This window comes from Prionailurus bengalensis, chromosome B4 (assembly GCF_016509475.1).
Source record: "Prionailurus bengalensis isolate Pbe53 chromosome B4, Fcat_Pben_1.1_paternal_pri, whole genome shotgun sequence".
Lineage (NCBI taxonomy): Eukaryota > Metazoa > Chordata > Mammalia > Carnivora > Felidae > Prionailurus > Prionailurus bengalensis.
The window spans coordinates 16700320-16723641 of record NC_057358.1 but is presented as its reverse complement, the minus strand read 5'-3'; the positions used below and the strand labels follow the sequence as shown (position 1 = coordinate 16723641).

General features: G+C 40.4%; 1 protein-coding gene across 4 annotated transcripts in view; it reads right to left on the bottom strand.

Moving 5' to 3' along the window:
- Positions 1–23322, bottom strand: part of SLC39A12 (solute carrier family 39 member 12) — an 86290-nt gene that overhangs the window by 16463 nt on the left and 46505 nt on the right. For 2 of the 4 annotated variants that reach the window (XM_043561624.1, XM_043561626.1), the window contains 2 exons: positions 19615–19773; positions 17390–17577 (listed from right to left, as the gene is read on the bottom strand). In XM_043561624.1, coding sequence (XP_043417559.1) covers positions 17390–17577; positions 19615–19773 — 347 coding nt within the window. The remainder of the gene's footprint in view (positions 1–17389; positions 17578–19614; positions 19774–23322) is intronic. The other 2 variants (XM_043561625.1, XM_043561627.1) reach the window with 1 other exon arrangement.

Sequence of the window (23322 nt, the reverse complement as noted above, 5' to 3'; positions counted from 1 at the left end):
CCGATTCAATTTCTTCGCCGGTCATGGGTCTGTTCGAATTTTCTATTTCTTCCTGTTTGAGTTTTGGAAGTGTGTGGGTGCTTAGGAATTTGTCCATTTCTTCCAGGTTGTCCAGTTTGTTGGCATATAATTTTTCATAGTATTCCCTGATAATTGCTTGTATCTCTGAGGGATTGGTTGTAATAATTAAATATTCATTCATTATTTTATCTATTTGGGTCATCTCCCTTTTCTTTTTGAGAAGCCTGGCTAGAGGTTTATCAGTTTTGTTTATTTTTTCAAAAAGCCAATTCTTGGTTTCATTGATCTGCTCTACTGTTTTTTTAGATTCTATGTTGTTTATTTCTGCTCTGATCTTTATTATTTCTCTTCTTCTGCTGGGTTTGGGGTGTCTTTGCTGTTCTGCTTCTATTTCCTTTGGGTGTGCTGTTAGATTTTGTAGTTGGGATTTTTCTTGTTTCTTGAGATAGGCATAGACTGCAATGTATTTTCCTCTGAGGACTGCCTTCACTGCATCCCAAAGTGTTTGGATTGTTGTATTTTCATCTTCATTTGTTTCCATATATTTTTAAATTTCTTCTCTAATTGCCTGGCTGACCCATTCATTCTTTAGTAGGGTGTTCTTTAATCTCCATGCTTTTGGAGATCTTCCAGACTTTTTCCTGTGGTTGATTTCAAGTTTCATAGCATTGTGGTCTGAAAGTGTGCATGGTATGATCTCAATTCTTTTATACTTATGAAGGGCTGTTTTGTGACCCAGTATGTGATCTATCTTGGAGAATGTTCCATGTGCACTCGAGAAGAAAGTATATTCTGTTGCTTTGGGATGCAGAGTTCTAAATATATCTGTCAAGTCCATCTGATCCAATGTATCATTCAGGGCCCTTGTTTCTTTATTGATCCTGTATCTAGATGATCTATCCATTGTTGTAGGTGGGGTGTTAAAGTACCCTGCAATTACCACATTCTTATCAATAAGGTTGCTTATGTTTATGCTTATTAATTGTTTATATATTTGGGGCTCCTGTATTCAGTGCATAGACATTTATAGTTGTTAGCTCTTCCTGATGGAAAGACCTTGTAATTATTATATAATGCCCTTCTTCATCTCTTGTTGTAGCCTTTAATTTAAAGTCTAGTTGGTCTGATATAAGTATGGCTACTCCAGCTTTCTTTTGACTTCCAGTAGCATGATAGATAGTTCTCCATCCCCTCACTTTCAATCTGAAGGTGTCCTCAGGTCTAAAATGCATCTCTTGTAGACAGCAAATAGATGGGTATTTTTTTTTTCTACCCATTCTGATGCCCTATGTCTTTTGGTTGGAGCATTTATTCCATTTACATTCAGTGCTATTATTGAGAGATATGGGTTTAGAGTCATTGTGATGTCTGTAGGTTTCATGCTTGTAGTGATGTCTCTGGTGCTTTGTGGTCCTTGCAACATTTTACTCACAGAGTGCCCCTTAGGATCTCTTGTAGGGCTGGTTTAGTGGTGATGAATTCTTTCAGTTTTTGTTTGTTTGGGAAAACCTTTCTCTCTCCTTCTATTCTGAATGACAGGCTTGCAGGATAAGGATTCTTGGCTGCATATTTTTTCTGTTCATCACATTGAAGATTTCCTGCCATTCCTTTCTGGCCTGCCAAGTTTCAGTAGATAGGTCTGCTACTACCCTTATATGTCTACCTTTGTATGTTAGGGCCCATTTATCCCTAGCTGCTTTCAGAATTCTCTCTTTATCCTTGTATTCTGCCAGTTTCACTATGATACGTCTTGCAGAAGATCGATTCAAGTTACGTCTGAAAGGAGTTCTCTATGCCTCTTGGATTTCAATGCCTGTTTCCTTCCCCAGATCAGGGAAGTTCTCAGCTATGATTTGTTCAAGTACACCATCAGCCCCTTTCTCTCTCTCTTCTTCTGGAATTCCTATGATACCAATAATGTTCTGTTTGATTGCATCACTTAGTTCTCTAATTCTCCCCTCATACTCCTGGAATTTTTTATCTCTCTTTTTCTCAGCTTCCTCTTTTTCCATAATTTTATCTTCTAATTCACGTATTTTCTCCTCTGCCTCTTCAATCTGTGCTATGGCTGCCTCCATTTTATTTTGCACCTCATTAATAGCATTTTTTAATCATCATGACTAATTTTTAGTTCCCTGATCTCTGTAGCAATAGATTCTCTGCTGTCCTCTATGCTTTTTTCAAGCCCATCCATTAATTTTATGACTATTATTCTAAATTCTTGTTCAATTATATTGCTTAAATTGGTTTTGATCAATTCGTTAGCTGTCGCTACTCCCTGGAGTTTCTTTGAGGAGAATTCTTCTGTTTTGTCATTTTGGGTAGTGCCTGTGGTAACTTCAAACTGCAGGGTACTTCCTCTGTGCTATCCAGAGAAACTTGTGTTGGTGGGCAGTCAGACCCGATATCTGCCCCCAGATATTGCTGGTCCCACAGTCAGACTGGTGTGTACCTTATCTTCTCCTCTCCCAGGGGCAGGACTCACTGTGGAGTGGTATGGCCGCTGTCTGGGCTGCTTGCACACTGCCAGGCTTGTGGTGCTGCGTCGATGGGATCTGGCCAAGGGCGTATTAGATGGGGTCAATCCGCAAGGTGCTCAGGGTCAGGAGGGGCAGGCTTAGGTAGCTTTTTTGCTCTGAAGCACCAGGAGGGAGGCAGACCCGTCAGAGGGATGGATTCACAGAAGCACAGCGTTCTTGCACGGTGCAAGCAAGTTTGGTGACGGGAACTGGTTCCCTTTGGAATTTTGGCTGGGGGGTGGGAGAGGGAGATGACGCTTGCCAGTGCCTTTGTTCCCCTGCCGAGCTCTGTCCTTCCAGGGCTCAATAACTCTCCCTTCTGGCGTCCTCTCGCCCTCCCCGCTCTCCGAGAGCAGAGATGTTGACTTTTAAAATTCCAGATGTTAAGTCCTGCTGGCTGTCAGAACTCGCGCAGTCTGGCCCCTCCGCTTTTGCAAGCCAGACCTCGGGGGGCTCTGCCTTGCCGGGCAGGCTGCCCCTCCACCACCCCGGCTCCTTCCCACTAGTCTGTGGAGTGCACACCGCCTCTCCGCCCTTCCTACCCTCTTCCGTGAGCCTCTTGTCTACACTTGGCTCCAGAGAGTCCATTCTGCTAGTCTTCCAGTGGTTTTCTGGGTTATTTAAGCCAATGTGGGTGGAACCTAAGCGATCAGCAGGACAAGATGAGCCAGCATCGTCCCACACCGCCATCTTCCCCTGTACCCTCAGTTTGCTATGGTTCTTAATGACACCCGAAAGTTCGGCCAGTGTTTGTAAAACCTAACACTCAGTCTATATGATCCTTTATCCATGAGCTGTCTCCAAGAAAATTTTCTGAAGAAGTCATCCATGAGATCACAACTTGCTGAAAAATTGATAAATTGGTAACACTGTTGGTCTTTATAAACCCAATACATAGGTGGACTAAGTTTTGTCTTCTCTCATCTGTTGAGTGAACAATATACTTGTTTTAGTAAGTATTCAACCACGGAACCAATCACATGACTTTTTTGGTTTTCTTCTGGACTGGTGACAATATGAAGCCACACATAGGCTGGGTCTTCACAGCAGTGATTTTTTCACGCATTCAATTAACTTTAGATGAAATGAATTGTAAACAACCTATGTTAGTCTTAATATGTAAACAAGACTGTATCTTGCACTCACTGTCACAGACTACGTAAATCTACCAGGGAAGCTGGTCTAGTAAATGAAAGATCACCCAAGGATCAAATTTGCCATACATTGTTCATTAAGAATTTAAGAAAACATCATCCCTTCTAACTTTAAGGAAATACAGAGATTTCTTTTATTTACTTGTTCTCATGAATGCATGTTTATCTATTCGTATAACTTAAAATTAAAGAAGAAGAGGAAAAAAGTGGATAAAATTGAGTCAGATTTCTGTTTTGAGTGAGTTAAAAAAACAAAAGAAGAGAAATGACCTCATGTGATTAATGATGGAATCCTTTTGACTTGTAAATGTCTTTAACCTAAACAATTGTATTCACTAAAGTATTACATTTTTTTTAAAAAATACTGCTTACAAAACATGTCCTGATAAGTAAAAATTTGTTACCCAGTACCAGTATCTTTTTTTACTTTTGAGATGTTAAGATATATTTAAAATTTAGCAATTGTATGATACAAAATCAACACAAAAATCTGCTGTGTTTCTGTACACAAATAATGAACACTCTGAATATGAAGGATATTAAGAAAACAATTCCAGGGGCGCCTGGGTGGCTCAGTCAGTTACGTGTCTGACTTCAGCTCAGGTCATGATCTCATGGTCCTTGGGTTCAAGCCCTGCGTCAGGCTCCGTGCTGACAGCTCAGAGCCTGAAGCCCATTTCAGATTCTGTGTCTCCCTCTCTCTGCCCCTCTCCTGCTTGGGTTCTGTCTCTCATGCTCTCAAAAATAAGTAAACATAAAAAAAACTTTTTTAAATAAAACAATTCCACCTGCAATATATCATCAAAAATAATAAAATACTTTGGAATAAACTTCACCAAGAAGACACAAATAAAGGGAAAGATGTCCTATGTTCATGGATTGGAAGACTTAATATTGCTTAGATATCAATACCAGGTAAAGTGATCTACAGATTTAATGCAATTCCTATTAAAATCTTTATGATTTTTTTTATAGAAATAGAAAAATCTATCTTAAAACTCATATTAAATCTCAAGAGACCCTGAATAGTCAAAACAATCCTGAAAAAGAACAAAGTTGGAGGTCTCACACTTTCTGATGTCAAAATTAACTACAAAGCTACAACAATCAAGAGTCTGGTCCTGGCATAAAGACACACTATAGACCAATGGAATATAATAGAGAAACCAGAAATAAATTCTTGCATACATAGGCAATTTTGACAAGAGTGCCAAATCTATTCTTTCAGAACAGTCCTTTCAACATAAGGTATTGTGAAAATTGTGTATCCACATGCAAAAGAATGAAGTTGGACTCTAACCTTATACCCTATACCAAATGAACTCCAAATGGATAAAAGACCTAAATGTAAGACTTAAAACTGTAAAACATTTAGGAGAAAACATAGTGAGAAATCTTCATGACAGTGGATTTGGCAATGATTTCTTGGGTATGTCTTTAAAAGCTCAGGCAAGGGGCGCCTGGGTGGCGCAGTCGGTTGAGCGTCCGACTTCAGCCAGGTCACGATCTCGCGGTCCGTGAGTTCGAGCCCCGCGTCAGGCTCTGGGCTGATGGCTCGGAGCCTGGAGCCTGTTTCCGATTCTGTGTCTCCCTCTCTCTCTGCCCCTCCCCCGTTCATGCTCTGTCTCTCTCTGTCCCAAAAATAAATAAAAACGTTAAAAAAAATTTTTTTTAAAAAAAAGCTCAGGCAAGAAAACAAAAGAAAACAATAGATTAAATTTGGGTTTACCAACATGTAAAACTTTTATGCATCAAAGGACATTATAAACAGAGTGAAAAGGCAATCCACGGAATGGGAGGAAACATCTGTAAGTCATTTATCTGACAAGGGATTGATATACAGAATATATAAAGAACTCCTACAACTCACACTCACACAAAAATCTAAACAGAATGATCCAAAGACTTTAATATGCATCTCTCCAAAGAAAATATACCAATGCTCAATAAGCACATGAAAAGATGGTAAAGAACATCACTGAACATTCAGGAAATACAAACAAAAACAACAATGAGATACCACTTCACATCCATTAGGATTGTTATTTTCAAAATGACAGGCTATAACAAGTGTTGGTGATGATGCAGAGAAAGAGGGTGGGTAAAATGATGCAGCCACTATGGAAAACAAGTAATTGAAAATAGACACTCTATGATTCCACAACTCTATTTTGGGATATACACATAAAAGAATTGAAAGCAGGGACTTCAAGATATATTTGTATACCCATGTTCACAGCAGCATTATTCACAATAGCCAAAAGGTGAAAGCCACTCAATGTCTACTGATGGATAACTGAAAAAGCAAAGTGTTGTACAGACACAAATAGAATGTTATTCAGCATTAAAAAGGAAGGAAATTCTGACACATGCTGACACGGATCAACCTTGAGGACCTTATGCTAAGTAAAATCAAACAGTCACAAAAAGACAAATACTGTGTGATTCCACTTATATAAGGGTCCTAGGGTAGTCAAATTCAGAGAGACGGAAGGTAAAAAGGTGATTGCCAGAGAGTAGGGGTCGGGACAGTGGGGAGTTAGTGCTTCATGAGTATGGAGCTCCAGTTTGGGAAGATGAGAAAAGTTCTATAAATGGATAGTGGTGATGGACGCACAAGAATGTGAATATACTTAATGTCATTAAGCTCTACACCTCAAATGGTTAAAAGAGTAAATTTCTTGTTTTGTATCTTTTACCATAATAAACACCACACATGCACAAACACACACACACATACTCCAAGCTCTGTTTTGATTAACTCTAGCTTATTATTTAACACAATAAGCAACATGTAATTACATCCAAGATCGTAGGTGATAGGAAGAGGGTCATTCACTGCCTGGTAAGGATTCATTATCATCACTTTGCAGTGAGAAACATGTATTATGTTTAGATCTCAAAGTTCTGGAGCATAGATGTTATGGATTGAATGTTTTCTTTCCCTCAAAATTTGTATGTTGAAACCCTATGCCCCAGTGTGATGGTATTAGGAACTGGTGCCTTAGATGAGGTCATGGGAACAAAGCCATTTGGGATGAGTGCCCTTATTAGAGTCCTTTTTTTAGAGTCTGAAGTGTGGCTTACTTTGAATTTCTTTGTGATTGTCAGCTATAACATGATGGAGGGAAGTCTAAATTTCTTTTCCTTAAAGCAACCTGGCTGTTTCCTGGCTATAACTGGTTGGGAAAGATTGCCTATCCGCAGAATGAGGTTTTCTCAACTACAAAATCTCAGGAGGGCTTGCTGGAGTTCTCCTTCCACAATGTTCTGGAGAATGAAAATTTTCTCTGGAGTATTTGCAGAAAAATCTCGTATCAATTCGTGCCTTTAACAGTCTCCTAAGACTTGATTCAATAAAAGTTGGTGTGTGGTTTCAACCTAATCTATCCTTTTGTCCATTGTATGTTTTCTCTTTTGTTTTTTTGAATTCATTTTCTTAGTCATTTCTTTGACAGCAATATAAAGGAGGAGGCTAGAAGTATGTTTTATTTTCTGGGCAGAAGACATGAACAGAGATTCTTCTAAAGAAGACATCAAGATGGCCAAGAGACACAGGAAAAGATCCTCAACATCACTGTCATCAGGGAAATGCAAATCAAAACCACAGTGAGGTATCACCTCACACCTGTCAGAATGGCCAAAATCAAAAACGCAAGAAACAACAAGTGTTGGTGATGGGAAGAAAAAGGAACCTTCATGCACTGTTGGTGGGAATGCAAACTGGTACAGTCACTATGGAAAAGAGTATGGAAGTTCCTCAAAAAACTAAAAATAGAATTACCATATGATCCAGTATCCCACTACTGGGTATTTATCCAAAGAACACCCCTGTGTTTATTGCAGCACTATAAACAATAGCCAAATTATGGAAGCAACTCATCGATTGATAGATGAATGGGTAAAGAAGAGGTGGAATATCACTGGATATCAATGGAATATCACTCAGCCACAAAAAATAATGAAATCTTGCCATTTGCAATAACATGGATGGATCCTAGAGGGTATATGCTGATAGAAATAAATCAGAGACAAATACCACAGGATTTTACTCATATGTGGCATTTAAGAAACAAAACAAATGAACACAAAAAAGAGACAACCAAAAAAAAGACTCTTAAACAGAGAGAGCGAATGATGGTTACCCCGGGGGGAGGTGGGTGAGGGGATGGGGGAAATAGGTGGTGGGGATTAAGTGCACTTGTTGTAATGAATACTGGGTGATATACGGAACTGCTGAATCACCATATTGTACACCTGAAACTAATATAACACTGTATGCTAACTGTACTGAAATTTTAAAAAAATTCCAGGGGGTAAAAGCAGTGGCCAGAATATTGTCTTGAAATAAAATTCACAAGTTCTATAGGACAAAAATAAGAGAAGAGCATTCTATTTTAGCACCATATTTGATTATGAACAGTAACATCCTCAACACAGATTACTGTGTTGACTCAACGATACCTTAAAATTGGGAGATTGGTTCCCACGGACACAACTTCTGCTTTGAATGTAGGTCTTTTTAAATTAGTAGCTCTGTTCACAAAACAACTTAATACAGTAGTTGTAATTTTCCTCTGCAAGCAAGAAAGTAAGGACCACAGTCCTCCATGTATCTGGGATCACCAAAGTGAAGGTACCAGAGAGGAGGTCTATCTGAAGGTTATTATTATTTTTTTAATTCAGCATTAGATATTTTACTTAAATATTTAAATACAGGTATTATAGGCTTCTAATTTCCCAATCTAATCTTCCCAAGGGAATTTATGAAGCAGTTTGCATTGGAAAACAAATGAAAATTTCCTCTTGAAAATTGAGCTGTAGAGCAAAGACCTCATCGTTGTCACACATGATTCAGAGAGACAAAGATGTTACCTGCTTCTAACTTGTCTCTAACAATTCACTTCTTCATTTATTCCTTAGGGGGATGATTCAGGTAGACAAATTCTTAATTATATAGCTCAGGAAAGAGAGTCATTAGCCATCTTTAGTATTTTCCTAAGAAATGGATTACTTTGGAAGATGTGGGTGTGCACAGGTGCATGGTTTGAGAGACTAGCTAGAAGGAAAAAAAAAATACAAGGAGCAGAAAAAGGCCAACATTTCTGGTAGTCACATTTTAAAAATTGCAGAGCTCAGCATTTATCAAAATTGGGTTTATTAATCATTTTCTCGGTAGAAAACACCTAAGTGCAGAGTTTGACTGATGTATAAAGGAAGAGAATAAAAGTCTTTCAAAATTGTTGGCAAGAATGATTCATACTTCTTGTTTTGGGGAAGAAATAATTGTGAATGTTAAATTATATTAATTTTGCTGCCTGACATGGTTTTTAAATGCTTGTCATTTTTCTCCCCCCAGAGAAAGAGTATTTTAAATGTCATTTGCATTCACTGATTTCAAGTGCAATATTTGTTGAAAGCAAGTATGCATATCAAGGTTATTTTATATGTCTTTCAAACAAAATACCCCTTTCTATGGATGGATTTTGTTTAAAGGGCATGACACGTAGGTATTCTCAACCTTCAAAGAAACGATAGCTTAATAGTTTTCTTGGAGGGAGCAAGGACTCTTTTATCAGAACCAACTTGGTGATTATCGATTACTGACTGAAGTGCATTGGGCATAACTAGATTTCTCTGAGAAAGCACGACCCCATCAAAATCAATAAATTGGAGGATAAAGAATAATGAAGAGGAAATAGGATCGGTATCCTAAAAGTGTAGGTTCATTTTGGTTTAATTTTGTAGTCATGTGATTAAGGAAAGATGAGAAGCCTCGCTAGAAAGGTGGCCGTTTTGTCAGTCAACTTATGTTCTTTTCACCCTTTGTGAAAACTATTATGAAGCTGTTAAATCTACTGAACTAAAATAAATGTAGAGAAGCCAATGGATGCTCATCGTCTGATGATCTATAATCCTGTTTATTGACTGGGTTTAATATGTAGATTTTATTTTTGTATGTTAGGGTATATATTATATATATGTATATGTGTGTGTGTGTGTGTGTGTGTGTGTATGTGTATAGTTTTAAAAAAATTTTTTTAATGTTTATCTATTTTTTTTGAGAGACAGAGAAACAGAGTGTGAGCAGGGAAAGGGCAGAGAGAGAGGGAGACACAGAATCTGAAGCAGGCTCCAGGCTCTGAACTGTCAGCACAGAGCCCAATGCAGGGCCCGAACTCGTGATTTGTGAGATCATGATCTGAGTTGAAGTCGGATGCCTAACCGACTGAGCCACCCAGGTGCCGCACATGTATGTATGTATGCATGTGTGTGTGTGTGTGTGTGTGTGTATACACACACACATACATACATATACACATATATATACATATGTATATCACATACATATGTATATATCATATACATGTATGTATGTATGCATGTATATATACATATATATACACATAGATTTAAAGGTTATTTATTTATTTTGAGACAGACAGAGACAGTGTGAATGGGGGAGGGGCAGAGAGAGGGAGAGAGCAAATCCTAAGCAGGCTCTGTGCTCCCAACACAGGGGCCCAATATGGGGTTCAAACCCATGAAACCATGAGGTCACGACCTGAATGGAAACCAAGTGTCCCACGCTTAATGGATTGAGCCACCCTGGCACCCCTTGGTGTATTTTAAAAGCAGAGGATCTTGGGATAGCTGACTGGCTCAGTCGGTAGAGCACGCAACTCTTAATTTGGGGATGGTGAGTTTGAGGCCCACACTGGGCATGGAGCCTATTTTAAAAATTTTTTCTTTCTTAAAGTAGAGGATCTTAAGTTCAAAGGAGTCTTTGCCCTACCTTTCACATCTGGAAATTTGAAAATGTTCCAGGCAAAATCTGGCAGCCATATTGCTTCAAGGAGACATTCACAGAAGTGGGTAGACACGCAAAGTGCTCTAAGTGACTGCTCTTCAGTCTTGGTGTTTCCTCCCCCATGGTTACGTAAGTGAAATCAAGATTGAAGGAACATGAGTAATAATCTTGAACAGGAAGAGAAATTTGAAAAGAGCATCCCCTCAGGGCGCCTGGGTGCCTCAGTCAGTCAAGCATCTGACTCTTGAATTTGGCTCCGGTCATGATCCCAGGGCCGTGGGATGGAGCCCCATCAGGCTCTGTGCTGAGTGTGTAGCCTGCTTAAGAGTCTCTCTCTCTCTCTCTCTCTCTCTCTCAAGAAAAATAAAGAGAAAGAGAAAAGAAAAGAAAAGAAAAGAAAAGAAAAGAAAAGAAAAAAGAAAAAGAGCAGCTGCTCAAACAAACAAGCAAAAAGTGCAGAGGGGAGGGAAAGAGATCCAGAGAACTGTATAGTTAGGGAGATTTGTAGCCAAGAGGGCTAGAGATAAGGTCTCCACTCGACTGGTTGGTCTTGATGCGCATGGAGGGGGCACCTGAGTTTGGTTTCATTTTGTTTGGCCATGAACTGGTGAATTCAGGGCTCCCTTCTCTACTACCTACCTCTAGGAGCTACAGCTTGGATATGAACGTATCGGTTCCTGGGCAGTTGTCCAGTTCTGCCAGTTCCAGGGACATCTCTCGTTACATCTGTGGTGATAGCCCCTTGGGGTTTCCATGGGCTTGTTGTTATGGAAACAGTTTTGCAGGATCTAAAACTTTAGGGAAAAAAAATGCTTCAAGGTCTGAAACCGGTTTCCTATCCAAAATAAACCTTTCCTTGCCATGGTGTCTTATGTTCTCTAAAATGAGTTAATTTATGATTTACATAATAAGTCCTATTTATTAAAAGAAAGTCTCTCTTATCCAAACGGCTAAAAAAAAAAAAAAAAAGAATACTTCTGGGCTTGTCTTTTCCTTCTATTTGAGAAAATCTGTAAACTTTAGAGAAGGTGAATATGAGAAATCCTCTAGACCTTTTTAGTTCTGAGAATTTTCTTAGAAGGAACTCTCAGTTCCCAAGCAGAACAAGAGAGTCCTACGTTGCTGCCTCTGTTGTCAAGAACATCTCAACCAAGGTTAGTGGCACAGGGATATATTAGTTTTCTCTGGCTGCTGTTAACAAATTACCACTAATCCGGTGATTTAAAATGATACAAGTTTATTATCTCACAGTTGTATGGGTCAGAAATCTGACACAGGTCTCATGGGGCTAAAATCAAGGTGTTGGTTCCTTCTGGAGGCTCCAGGGGAGAATCTGTTACCTTGTCTTTTCCAACTTCCAGAGGCAACTGGTATTCCTCGTTCCTTGGCTCCTGGCCCCCCTCCTCCAACTCCACACCCGGCAGCTCCAAATCTTTCTGACCCTCCTTCCCCCATCACCGCTCTCTCTGACTATAGCTGGGGAAGGTTTCCTACTTTTAAGGACTCATGTGATTAAAATGTGACCACCCAGATCATCCAGGATAATCTCCCTGTCTCAAAGTCCTAAGCCTTAATCACATCTGCAAAGTCTCTTTTGACATGTAAGATAACATATTCACAGGTACCCTAGAATAGGACAAGTATATCTTAGGGAGGAGGGCATTATATGTATAGAGGACAAATCTCATGAAATCTTTGTAGCAAACATGGAAGTACCAAAAAAAAAAAAAAAACCCAAAAAACCAAAAAACCAAAACAGAAAACAAAACAAACAACAACAACAACACAAATCAGTCGATCTGGTTATAAATACACTTTGGATAAAGTGAATAAATAAGATAAATGGACACTAACCTATTAATCCCAGGGATTGCTGACTACATCAGACATTTCTGTTATGTGACACTTCAAATACTCTGTCAAGACCCCACCACTTCCTTTCTATAGCCAGGAGAAGACAAAAGGATGAAAAGAAATATCCTGTGCAAACAGTAAGCAGAAAAGCAGATGTGACTTTATTAACATCAGACAAAGGAGGCTGCAAGACAAAGTTTTATCAGAGGTAAAGAGAGGGAACTTTCAGCCTGATAAAAATATCAATTCCATCAGGAAGACAGGACAAACCTAAATACACCTGCATGTAATAACAGAGCTTCAAATGCATAAAGCCAAACTGATAAAACCAAGAAAGAAATAGGCAGACCCACATACCTAAGTCTATATTTTTAATGCCACTCCCTCATAATTAACACAAGTAGAGAAAAACAAATCAGTATGGAATTTGAAAACATGAATAAAACCATCAACCAGCCTGACTTAACCGACATTCACAGAACTCTAATACCCAACAGCTGCCATACTTGTGTACTTTCCAAATGCATGTGAGGGCATTTACCAGGATAGACCACTGGGCCATACAAAAAACCTCAAAATATTTCAGAGAACTAAAATAATATAGAGTATATCTGACAATGAAGGAATTAAGTTAAAATCAATAACCAAAAGCTACTTTTACAAGTTACAGATATTGAGAAACCAGGCACCATACTTCTATATAACATGTGCCAAATAAGAAAAAAGTTACGTGAGAAATTGAAAGACATTTCAAGGTGATCAGTATTGAAAACACCACATATGAAGATATATGGGATCCAGCAAAGCAGTGCTTAGAGGAAAATGCATAGCTTTAAATGCTTAGATCTTCTAATCTAAGAGAAGAAAAGATTTAAAATCAGCGATATATCATCCCATCTCACAAAGGAAGAAAATAAACAGAAAATTAATGCAAAGTGAATAGAAGGAAGGAAATCTTAGAGATAGCAGAGAGAAAATCAGGAGGCAATGGTAGACCATCACTGCTGGCTCTTCCATTGGGAGAATTTGTACTAGCGTTATGGCTCCACAATGGAGGAACCCAGGCACATAGCCAGAAACTAGGAGTTTCCTAAAGCATCTCTTGATGCTTCCATGCCTGATGACGATGGTGAACAGGCAACCACAGGAAGCATGACCCAACTAGGATAAAGTAGACCTGTCAGTGAAGATCTGGGCTGCCCTACCAGGAAAGAAATCTGGATCAGCCCAAGCGCTGCCTGAAGGTGAGGAGAACCAAGGTTGGGTGCTAGAAGACAGAGATGGTTGAATATCAAATAATTGCCACAAGACCAATGGGCGGGTGTCTGGGTGGTTCAGCCGGTTTAGCAACAAACTCTTGATTTTGGCTCCGGTCACGATCTCATGGTTCATGAGATTGAGCCCCACATGGGGCTGTGTGCTGACAGCACAGAGCCTGCCTGGGAGTCTCTCTCTCCCTCTCTCTCCCTGCCTCCCAAACCGCACCCCCTCCCCTGCCCCATTCACGTTCTGTCTCTCAAAATAAATACAAAAACATTAAAAAAAAAAAAAAAGACCAATAGGGTTTGAAGCTTATTCCACTCTCTTGTATTCTCTATGGAGTTTTTGGCTGGCCTCCAACCCTGAAGGGACTTCTCATATTCTCTCATCTCTGGTGCTCAGCCACTGCTGCAGAGACCATTTCCAAGGAGGTGTTAGCAAGTTTTGCAGAGAAGCTTCGCTTTAGTCCACACTGCATTTCTCTTTCTCCTGACCTGGGCTTCTCTAGTGTTTTGGCCTGAGACCATCGTGGGAACTTCCCAGGTGCTCAAGCATGCATAGCCTGAAAGGGGTGTGTGTTGGGGGGGGGGTATATTTGTGGGTCTAGCTTTGAACAACGGGGACAGGAGTCCCCACAGAAGGTCCGCGATGGTGGGTCCCCATAGTGGTGGTCACGTTAACAAAAACACATCAGTGTATTGACTTTTTGTCATTTTCTGCTTCACTCCACCTGCCCTTCATTCCTCTCCTGGGTTCACCTCCCAGGAGGTGAACAGCCATCACACACGCATGCGTCTTCAGTCTCTGCTTGGGGCAAACTCAGCCTAGCACACTGATCTTTCTAAAGGAGCATGAATTTCCTCTGGCCGCCCAGGCCCGCATTCATTCTTAAATTTCTTTAGAAACCATTCAATGCCACCAAGAGTTAGTGTGCTTGGATGAGGCAATCCCACTTTGGAGAATTTAGGCTGGCAGATTTCCCTAGTGAAGAATTTCTGCTTTGCTGACTTCATTGCTAATGGCCCCATTTTTGCCCCTAGTTCTTTTTCTTCTGGGATTTGAAAGAACACGCCCAATTTCTTTGAAACAAACAAGGAAGGCAAAAATGTAGCTAATCTTTCCACATTAGCCCAACTGAGAAGGTGCCTGGTAAATTTCCAGCGTTTAGTAAATAACCAGTGTATGGACGGATTCCTGCCCCCCTTCCCTCCCACCGCCCTTACCCTTTACTTACTGTCCTTTTTTTTCTTTCCTGTTTGACACAGTCTTGAAAACTTGTTTTCTTCCCTTTAAATGACAAAAGACTATTTTCTCTGGCACAGGCCCAGCTCACAGAAACAGTTAAAGTTGCTGCTATGTGAAAGAGTCCTATTTGTTTAGAAGTTACTCAAAAGGCCGTGAGAGCAGGCGACCTGGATTATAGCAAGTCGCCCCAGGAAACTCCAGAGTATTTTCTTTGCTGTCTTTTTGCCAGGATGCCGGTTTTCCCTTGGCCGATAGTAATTTGCAACAAGGTCAAGATTCATTCTAGTTGGAATCTCATAGGATATCTGCCACATTTCTTACAAGCAATCGCCTAACCTTGCAAGACCAGGAGGAGAAACCCTAAGGGGAAATGATGTACCCAGCTTAGGGTTCTACGGGACAAATGGTTCTTGATAATGTCCTCAGGTCCATTTTGGGAGATCAGACTCACGAACAAAGGGAAAGCATTAACTAGATAGATAGATTAACTAGATACGTATCCATCAGAGTTGAAGAGAGGTACAGACTTGAAAAAAAAAAAAAGCAAACCGGAATAACTAAATAATACAGCAACTGCCCCCAACTCAGTCATAAAGGGAAAGGAAGTTAGAAGCAGAAAACTGACCGTCAGGAGATCCAAGAGTGAATTTCAGGACTGATATACAGGCATTTTACACAAAAAGTAGCTCACAACATTCAATGATGAGTGACAGTGTGCTTTTGAAGTCATCACTCAAGGCTAGCAACCCAGACTTCTCGAACTGGAAGGATCATGAGATTCTGTCATACCGACCACGGCTTGAGGATTGGGGTTCGGAAGAGGTGGGTTGAACTTGCCCCACAAGTCTGTCTTCATCATCAAGATTAGGAAATTCCCTGAGTATCGTAAATTACATGTAAGAACGTTTCTAAACACGGAAATACCCTTTGGTGTTGACCTCATCTCTCTGAATCTCATAAGAATTAAGAAAAACAACCAAAAAGTCAAATGTATTTAGACTGGGGTTTAAAATGGCTGTGTTCACTTGAAGAGTCCCCTTATCGAATTCTTCAAGATCGTTCGTTTTACTTTTCTGCTCCAGGATACAGGCCATCACATAATTTTACTTCCATTTGGATTGGCTTCGTATTGGTTTTCACTCTTAAGTATTTCTTTTACTCATGTATGTCATTTTTATTTGCATTATTCCAACACATAAGAAAGGAGAGGTTCATTTTTTTGTTTTGTTTTGTTTTTAAGTAGGCTTCATACTCGTTGCAAAGCCCAACGCAGGGCCTGAACTCACAACCCTGAGATCAAGACCTGAGCTGAGATCAAGAGTTGGATGCTCAACTGATTGAGCCACCCAGGTGCCCCAAGAAGGGATAGTATTATCTACCTTAATACATTTAAGTCATAAAAAGTCCAGTAGAGGGTGACCTTAAAAAGTCTGGTTTATTTTGCAGTTTCCAGAAGCAAAACAGGGTGAAATTTCCAGCTGTAATTCCTTTATCAGATTTCTGAGGATGAAAAGTGATGAGTGAGTCACCGTTAGCATTAGCGAGGCCCTCTCGAAGAAATGTATGTTGCAATGTTAGAGACTCAACACTATAACCTTTCTCATTTCACCAGTGTGATAGCCCTTCAGCAATTAAAACTTAAGTCATTATATTTAAAAATTACCATTGGTTGGACACCTGGGTGGTTCAGGTGGTTAAGCACCTACTCTTGATTTCAGTTCAGGTCATGATCTCAGGGTCATGGGATTGAGCCTCAAGTTGGACTTCAGGTTGGGCATGGAACCTGCTTAAGATTCTCTCCCTCTGTCTCCCCTCTCCCTCACTCATGTGCTCTCTCTCTCTCTCTCTCTAAAAAACAAAACAACCCAAACTATAGTTGGTTAATTAAACCAAACAGCTCATTAATTAATGACAAATTCGGACGAACTGTTTTCCAATGTATAAACAAAATAGCCAGCTGTTTCACAGAACTTTCCATTTATCAGCTAGAAGGACAGGCCTCATACAGAGATGCAAAGCTAGAGCAGGATGAACTGATGATCACTTTTTGGCAATTTTAAAGGTTTCGTTCATTCCACTTAAATTCACTAAAAGGATGTCAATATTTTCTGTATCTCAAATTATGTTTCCTCTGTCTACAATTTACTTTCTTGGATTACACAGACTCTTTCCTTAGCCTTTTATATATTTTTTTTCAACGTTTATTTATTTTTGGGACAGAGAGAGACAGAGCATGAACGGGGGAGGGGCAGAGAGAGAGGGAGACACAGAATCGGAAACAGGCTCCAGGCTCTGAGCCATCAGCCCAGAGCCTGACGCGGGGCTCGAACTCCCGGACCGCGAGATCGTGACCTGGCTGAAGTCAGACGCTTAACCGACTGCGCCACCCAGGCGCCCCTAGCCTTTTATATTTTTAAACATATCCTTCTTCCCCTCTCCCCATCTATCCTTCCATTTTATGGCTTTGTCTCTGTTTTACATTTTCAGAGTTTAGACAAACAAAATAGAAAAGTCACAATTCTTACCATTTCCACCAAGGATAAATATAAGAACATCCCCGCAGTAACTGTTAAGATCCAGTTCTGCACACATGGATCAGCTGATACGGAGAGACCAACGTATAGTCCTATGAAGGCAGTTAGCGCACTTATAAAATTCATAAGGATGGCAATCTTAATGGGAAGTCCAGAGCTTAAGAGCACAGCAAAGTCTCCTGAAATTTAACGGCACAAGAAAATATAATCATTATTTAACTGAGGATGCCTCTGGTAGAGGAATGTGCTATTAGGTTGTTCCAAATTGCAGCAACTGGGACCGATTTTACAAGTAAAGTTGACTGACCAGTTTAACAAAGCCCTTGCCTGTGGTTCCCTGGGATTCGTAGCCTTCTCATTACACTATTAGGAAGTCACATTTCCAGAGCTGTCTTCCTTTTCTGTTCCTGAAGATCGCATATACCAAGAGAACTGTGACATATTCTTCAGTTCCCAATGCCCTGTGACATTTTCAACTTAGATAAATGCAGAATAAAGCACTTTGCTGTTCCAGGGTTTTTAAACCTTTTTGCCTGGAAACTTGCCAGGCTAAATCACGTTATGTCGGCTTTTCTTATTTGCTTATGTAAGAACTGCTATGGAGAGAAAACTGCTTAATAGGAGATTTAAAAATCATTGCCAAAGTTGGTTAGGAAAACAAATTTTTCCTTTAGAAAATGTTTTGCTGCCTTGATGACTATAGAAACATGACCTTATTCTCTCCACACCTTTCCTCTCAACGAAGAACCACCTTTAAAAAAACTTTTTTTTTAACGTTTATTTATTATTGAGAGACACAGAGCATGAGCAAAGGAGGGGCCGAGAGATGGAGAGACACAGAATCTGAAACAGGCTCCAGGCTCTGAGCTGTCAGCACAGAGCCCGACGCGGGGCTCGAACCCACAGACCGTGAGATCATGACCTGAGCCGAAGTTGGACGCTTAACTGACTGAGCCACCCAGGCGCCCCAGAAGAATCACCTTTTAATCTGAGAGCCTCTAGTTCTTAGTTTGAGAGATAGGGAAGAGGCTGAAAATTCAATAAGTAGTCTGGGGACTCAGTTTCTTAGTTCCACGGCATAACTGGTCCTATGAACAGGTCTTAAACCGTCGTTGCTGGCCTGCCACAGACTGTCTGACTCCTCTGTGGTTTTATTATAATAGTGAGTGGGGCGCCTGGGGGGCTCAGTCGGTTAAGCATCTGACTTCAGCTCAGGTCATGATCTCCCGGTTCTTAGGCTCGAGCCCCCTGTTGCCTCTGTGCTGACAACTCAGAACCTCGAGCCTGCTTCAGATTGTGCGTCTCTCTCTCTCTCTGCCCCTCCCTCACTCGCACCCTGTCTCTCCCTCAAAAATAAACCACCACTAAAAAAATAGCAGTGAAAAGCAGGACCATGCTATATGGCACCCAGACCAGGGACATTTTAGTGGATTCAGGAAGGGCCTTGGATAAACTGCTCTAAGAAGGACCGGTGACAGAATTATGGGCAGTGGACACTGAACACCAGAGGTCCCGGTGGCCCAAGGGGACAATGTAGACCCGGAAATGGGGGCAGTGTGACAGGCAAGAGCCCCCTCTCTAGGGCACATGTGTGCCGGGGTCAGCCTCTGCTCTTTCTGGGCCTGTTTCCGAAACCTCTATTCTGTCTCTTCTCGCTTCCTGGGAGGCAGAATTTGAATTACGGGGCTATTAAGATTATCCAGAAAAAGAGCCTCATGTGCCTCTGCCACCATACGCCTGTCATTTCAATTTTATGCTTGGCCTTAGACATTTTATATAAATCAAGTTGATGAAACCACGGTTTGGCCTTAATTTAAATGTTATTTTATCTCATTGGCCTGTTTGCTGACATAATGGGTAAAGTTCCCCTCGTAATGTTTTTCCCACATTTAATACGCAGATTTTAAAGCCTTTGCCAAGGCCTTTAACGGCGAGGTTTCTCTGAGTGACTTTCTCCCATATAGAACTCTCCAGAATCCAAAAAGAGTGACTTATGACCCTGGGAAACATCATAAAGAGTCTAGCTGAATTTTCTCCCAAGGTACAGCATTTTTTTTTTTTCGAGTTGTGCTATTCTTACCGTTTAAATAGATTGTGAACAGAAAGTATTCATCTTTCAACGGTGTGCTGGAAAAAGACACCTCCAGGCCATAGCTAGAAATAACACTACGGCGTTCTCAACAAGCAGGAAACAGGGCCCCTACTATGTGACTTACCCATTTCATGTGGAATTTCATGACACAAGATGGCGAGTGTTGTGGTGGCTCCCGACTCAGATGATGATGAGAAGGCAGCTCCTATCACGAGGCCATCTGCAAAATTATGCAGGCTGTCCCCAACCAGTATCATGATTGCTAACAAGCTAATGGTTTTGCCTAAAGGACCAAACAAAGGTGTGAGAAAGCATTCACAGGGCACTAGATATTTCATGGAACCCTTCACACACGACCACCTTTCCCTTCCATCCTGTCGTTCTCAGTACATGTGCTGTCGAAGCGAGCACAACCCTTGGCATTCTTGGACTGCCTCAAATTAAGCGGCCCCACTTTCTTTCCGCGTTCCAAATAAGTCAGGACTGGAGACGCCAATCTGGTAAGGGACACATCTGGCTGCGTGGCCATTGTTTTTCTAACAGATCTGACAAGTCATGAGATAAATTAGGCCCTGGCATTCACTATTCTCTCACCTTGTTCAGCTAACCCCAAAGAAAAAGAAAAAGAAAAATGTTGCTATAACCTTCCCAAATCCCACCAATGACCTTTCCATGTGCGTCTTCTGCAAAGCACTTTAAAATAATTTAAGACCCTCCTTGCAGAATGTCATTAAAATGGAGGCTGTTTTCCAAAACTATCTCCTCTGGGTCAGACTGTTCCTGGCGCCTATCTGCTGGAGCGCACTTTTGCCATTTTCTGCTCCTTGTTCCCCTTTCTGGTTGGCGCTCACGACCGTCCCAAGTTCTCTGGTTCACTTTCCAGCTCTGTGACCATGGCAGAACCACTATCAACTCGGCTGGCCCCCAAATTAGCTTTGGAACAATTAGCTAATGTTCTTGTCTTTCCGGAAAGTAACTTTCAGTACTCGACCAGCTGGACATTGAACAAAATAAAGAGAAGCTGCTTTCATGGGATTGTGTTACATAATACACATTATCTGATTAGTAGAGAGTCAATGAAATAATTAATGAAATATTTTGGATCGTAATTGGGTTCAAGTTTCTAATGGACAGAATTCTTTTTTTCAAAAACCTAAAATTGCATATTAGTACAGCCCCGTCATGAAATGGAACAGCTAATAAATTCAAAAAATACTGGGGGAATAATACTTATTCTGACGGTAAGCCATGTAGGCATACCTTTTGAGAAGAAGGGCCATTCAAATCAATTTCCATGGTCTAAAATTTCACTAATTACTCAGTGACTCTCCACTGCATGCCTAGAGTAAGAAGTAGGTGTTGTTGCTTTTAGAACCAAACACGATATTCTAACCATTGTACCCTCAGTAAACAGAGAGGTTATCTCCTGGTTTCTGTTATGTGGTCTTAGACTACGGGGCCACCGTAGTATACCATGGTTTTCTATTTTGGTTGGGGAATACAGCTTGACTCACTCATTCCACATCCCACACCGTAAGATAAGTAACTTCAGTCAAGTAATCGGCAGATGTAGTCCAGACTATTGGGCAGGAAACGGACTATGGACTGCTGTGCAAAGATGTCTCGCGCATTTCACTTGCAAAAATCCTGCTTTATCTATGGCTATCACTGTTGGACTAACTTGTATCCTTCTTGTGGTTGACTAATTCATTCTATTCTCTGTTAAAAACGAGGAGATTTCAGGCAACTGTCATGAAAACAGAATAAATATCAAATTAATGAATTCAGGGAGTTCTTACTGGCATGGCCTAGAAGCTCTCAAAATTTAATAATCCTACCAGGTTTGTTGCTGTTCCTGCCAATTTTCAGAAATAAAGCCCTTCTTTGTGAAAATAAAATAATTCAAAGCAATACATTTGGCAACATCACAGCACGCAAATAAATTGTGATTTCCAAGTGCTTATATGTAGCTTTGATATGAGTGGCATATACTCAAATGGAAATTTTTTTACTCAGTTTATACTCTGCTAAGAAACAGTGTGGCCTATTTTTGTTGTCTATTATTTTATTTTCTCTGATTATGGGTTTCTAAATGTCAGATCATGGACATGTAATAAACCACAAGGCAAACAGACATATTTGCATGTAAGCCCCGAGGAACACAATGGTACACATTGTGTAAGGCAACTTAAATATTATTCAGAGGGAGATAAGACAAGCCTTCACTGGTAATCTAATGTACTTATTACAGAATTATCAATAATATTTTATCTTGGCTTATGTAGCTGGCAGTCCTATTCATTTCTACATTTCTAACTTATCAGAGGTTTTCCATGGTGAGACGTGGGCCGGACCTTGTATCATGTTGCTTTTTGTTTATTTAAATCAGACTGTGGGTAGGATTTTCACATCCTGTCTTTTGAAACACAAGCTGAGTCCCACCAATGAGGTAATGTGAAACAAGTAATCAAATATTTGAAGCTAATTCAATATGTCCCTGGCAAAAGGGCAGTGGAGTAATCAAATTTGGATTTGTTCACTGTTCATTCTGAAAGCCAAGCCTGATATGTGAAGTGGAAAGAAAGATATGAGGCCTCCAAAATACTCGAATTGGACCATCATTACTCCTTCATCTAGCATATGTCACCCCACTCCTAAGTTGCCTGGGCGTTTCCTTCTTTCCTCTTCCTTTCCTTCCAAAACAATAAATGAGGGGCACCTGGGTGGCTCAGTCGGTTAAGCACTCGACTTTGGCTTGGGTCACGATCTCACAGTTCGTGACTTGGAGCCCCCCGTCGGGCTCCGTGCTGACAGTTCGGAGCCTGGAGCCTGCAGCCTGCTTCCGATTCTGTGTCTCCCTCTGTCTCTGCCTCAGCTTGTGCTCTCTCTCCCTCTCAAAAATAAACATAAGAAAATTTTAAAAAATAATAGATGAAGAAATGTCTATTGCATCCCTACTAGTTGCCTGGCATTCTAAAATCTCTCCTGGAACTAAAGATTTAGAAGGAAAAAGATTAGTAGCAGTGTTCTGAAAGCAGAATTGGCCAGACCACGTGATTACGTATTTTGAATCAAAGAAATAAATTACCGAGGTTAATATATGTAACACGTTTAAAATAGTGATCGTCGCAATTGTGTTTGTTGTTTTAGTATTTACATCCCCAACCACATTGCAAACCAGGGATAAAGACCATTCTTATTTTATTCTCCAGTGTGTGCACAGTGCCTGAAACATGGTACATGTTCAAACATTTCTTGAATGAATGAAAGAGCGTGAGAAAAGACATCGAGGCATGCACGCATGAATGGCCATATAGAAACCGTCAGCCCGTGAGCATTCCTTAGTTCCTCAGTACCGAAGCTTCCTAGTTATGTAATCCTGGGCAGGAACTTACCCTCTCTGACAATTGGTTTCTCCGTTTGTTTAACTAGGCTAATAATTGTTCTTACTTCATTAAGTTGTATGAGTATTAAATAAAATAATCCATGATCCATCGAGCACTAGGCCTGGCATATAATGTTAGCTATTTTTATTAGTAACTACTCTATTAGGGTAGAACGGGAGTAACTAATCATGACTGTGTAACATAAAAATATTGAGAAGTCTGTGCCACAAACGGGTAATATCAGTGAGAAAAGTGGGCCAAAGATTTGGAAGCAACTGGCAAAAACCAGAAGAGACCACAAAAAATTGGAAAAGTATTCAGAAACATAAATAAAAAGGAAGAAAGCTGTATACAAAATGGGTACATTAAATTCAGAAATAAAGAAACCACAGAAACAAACCAGTTGGTTACAAATGTTATGAACAAGCCGTCTCAATGACAACGTC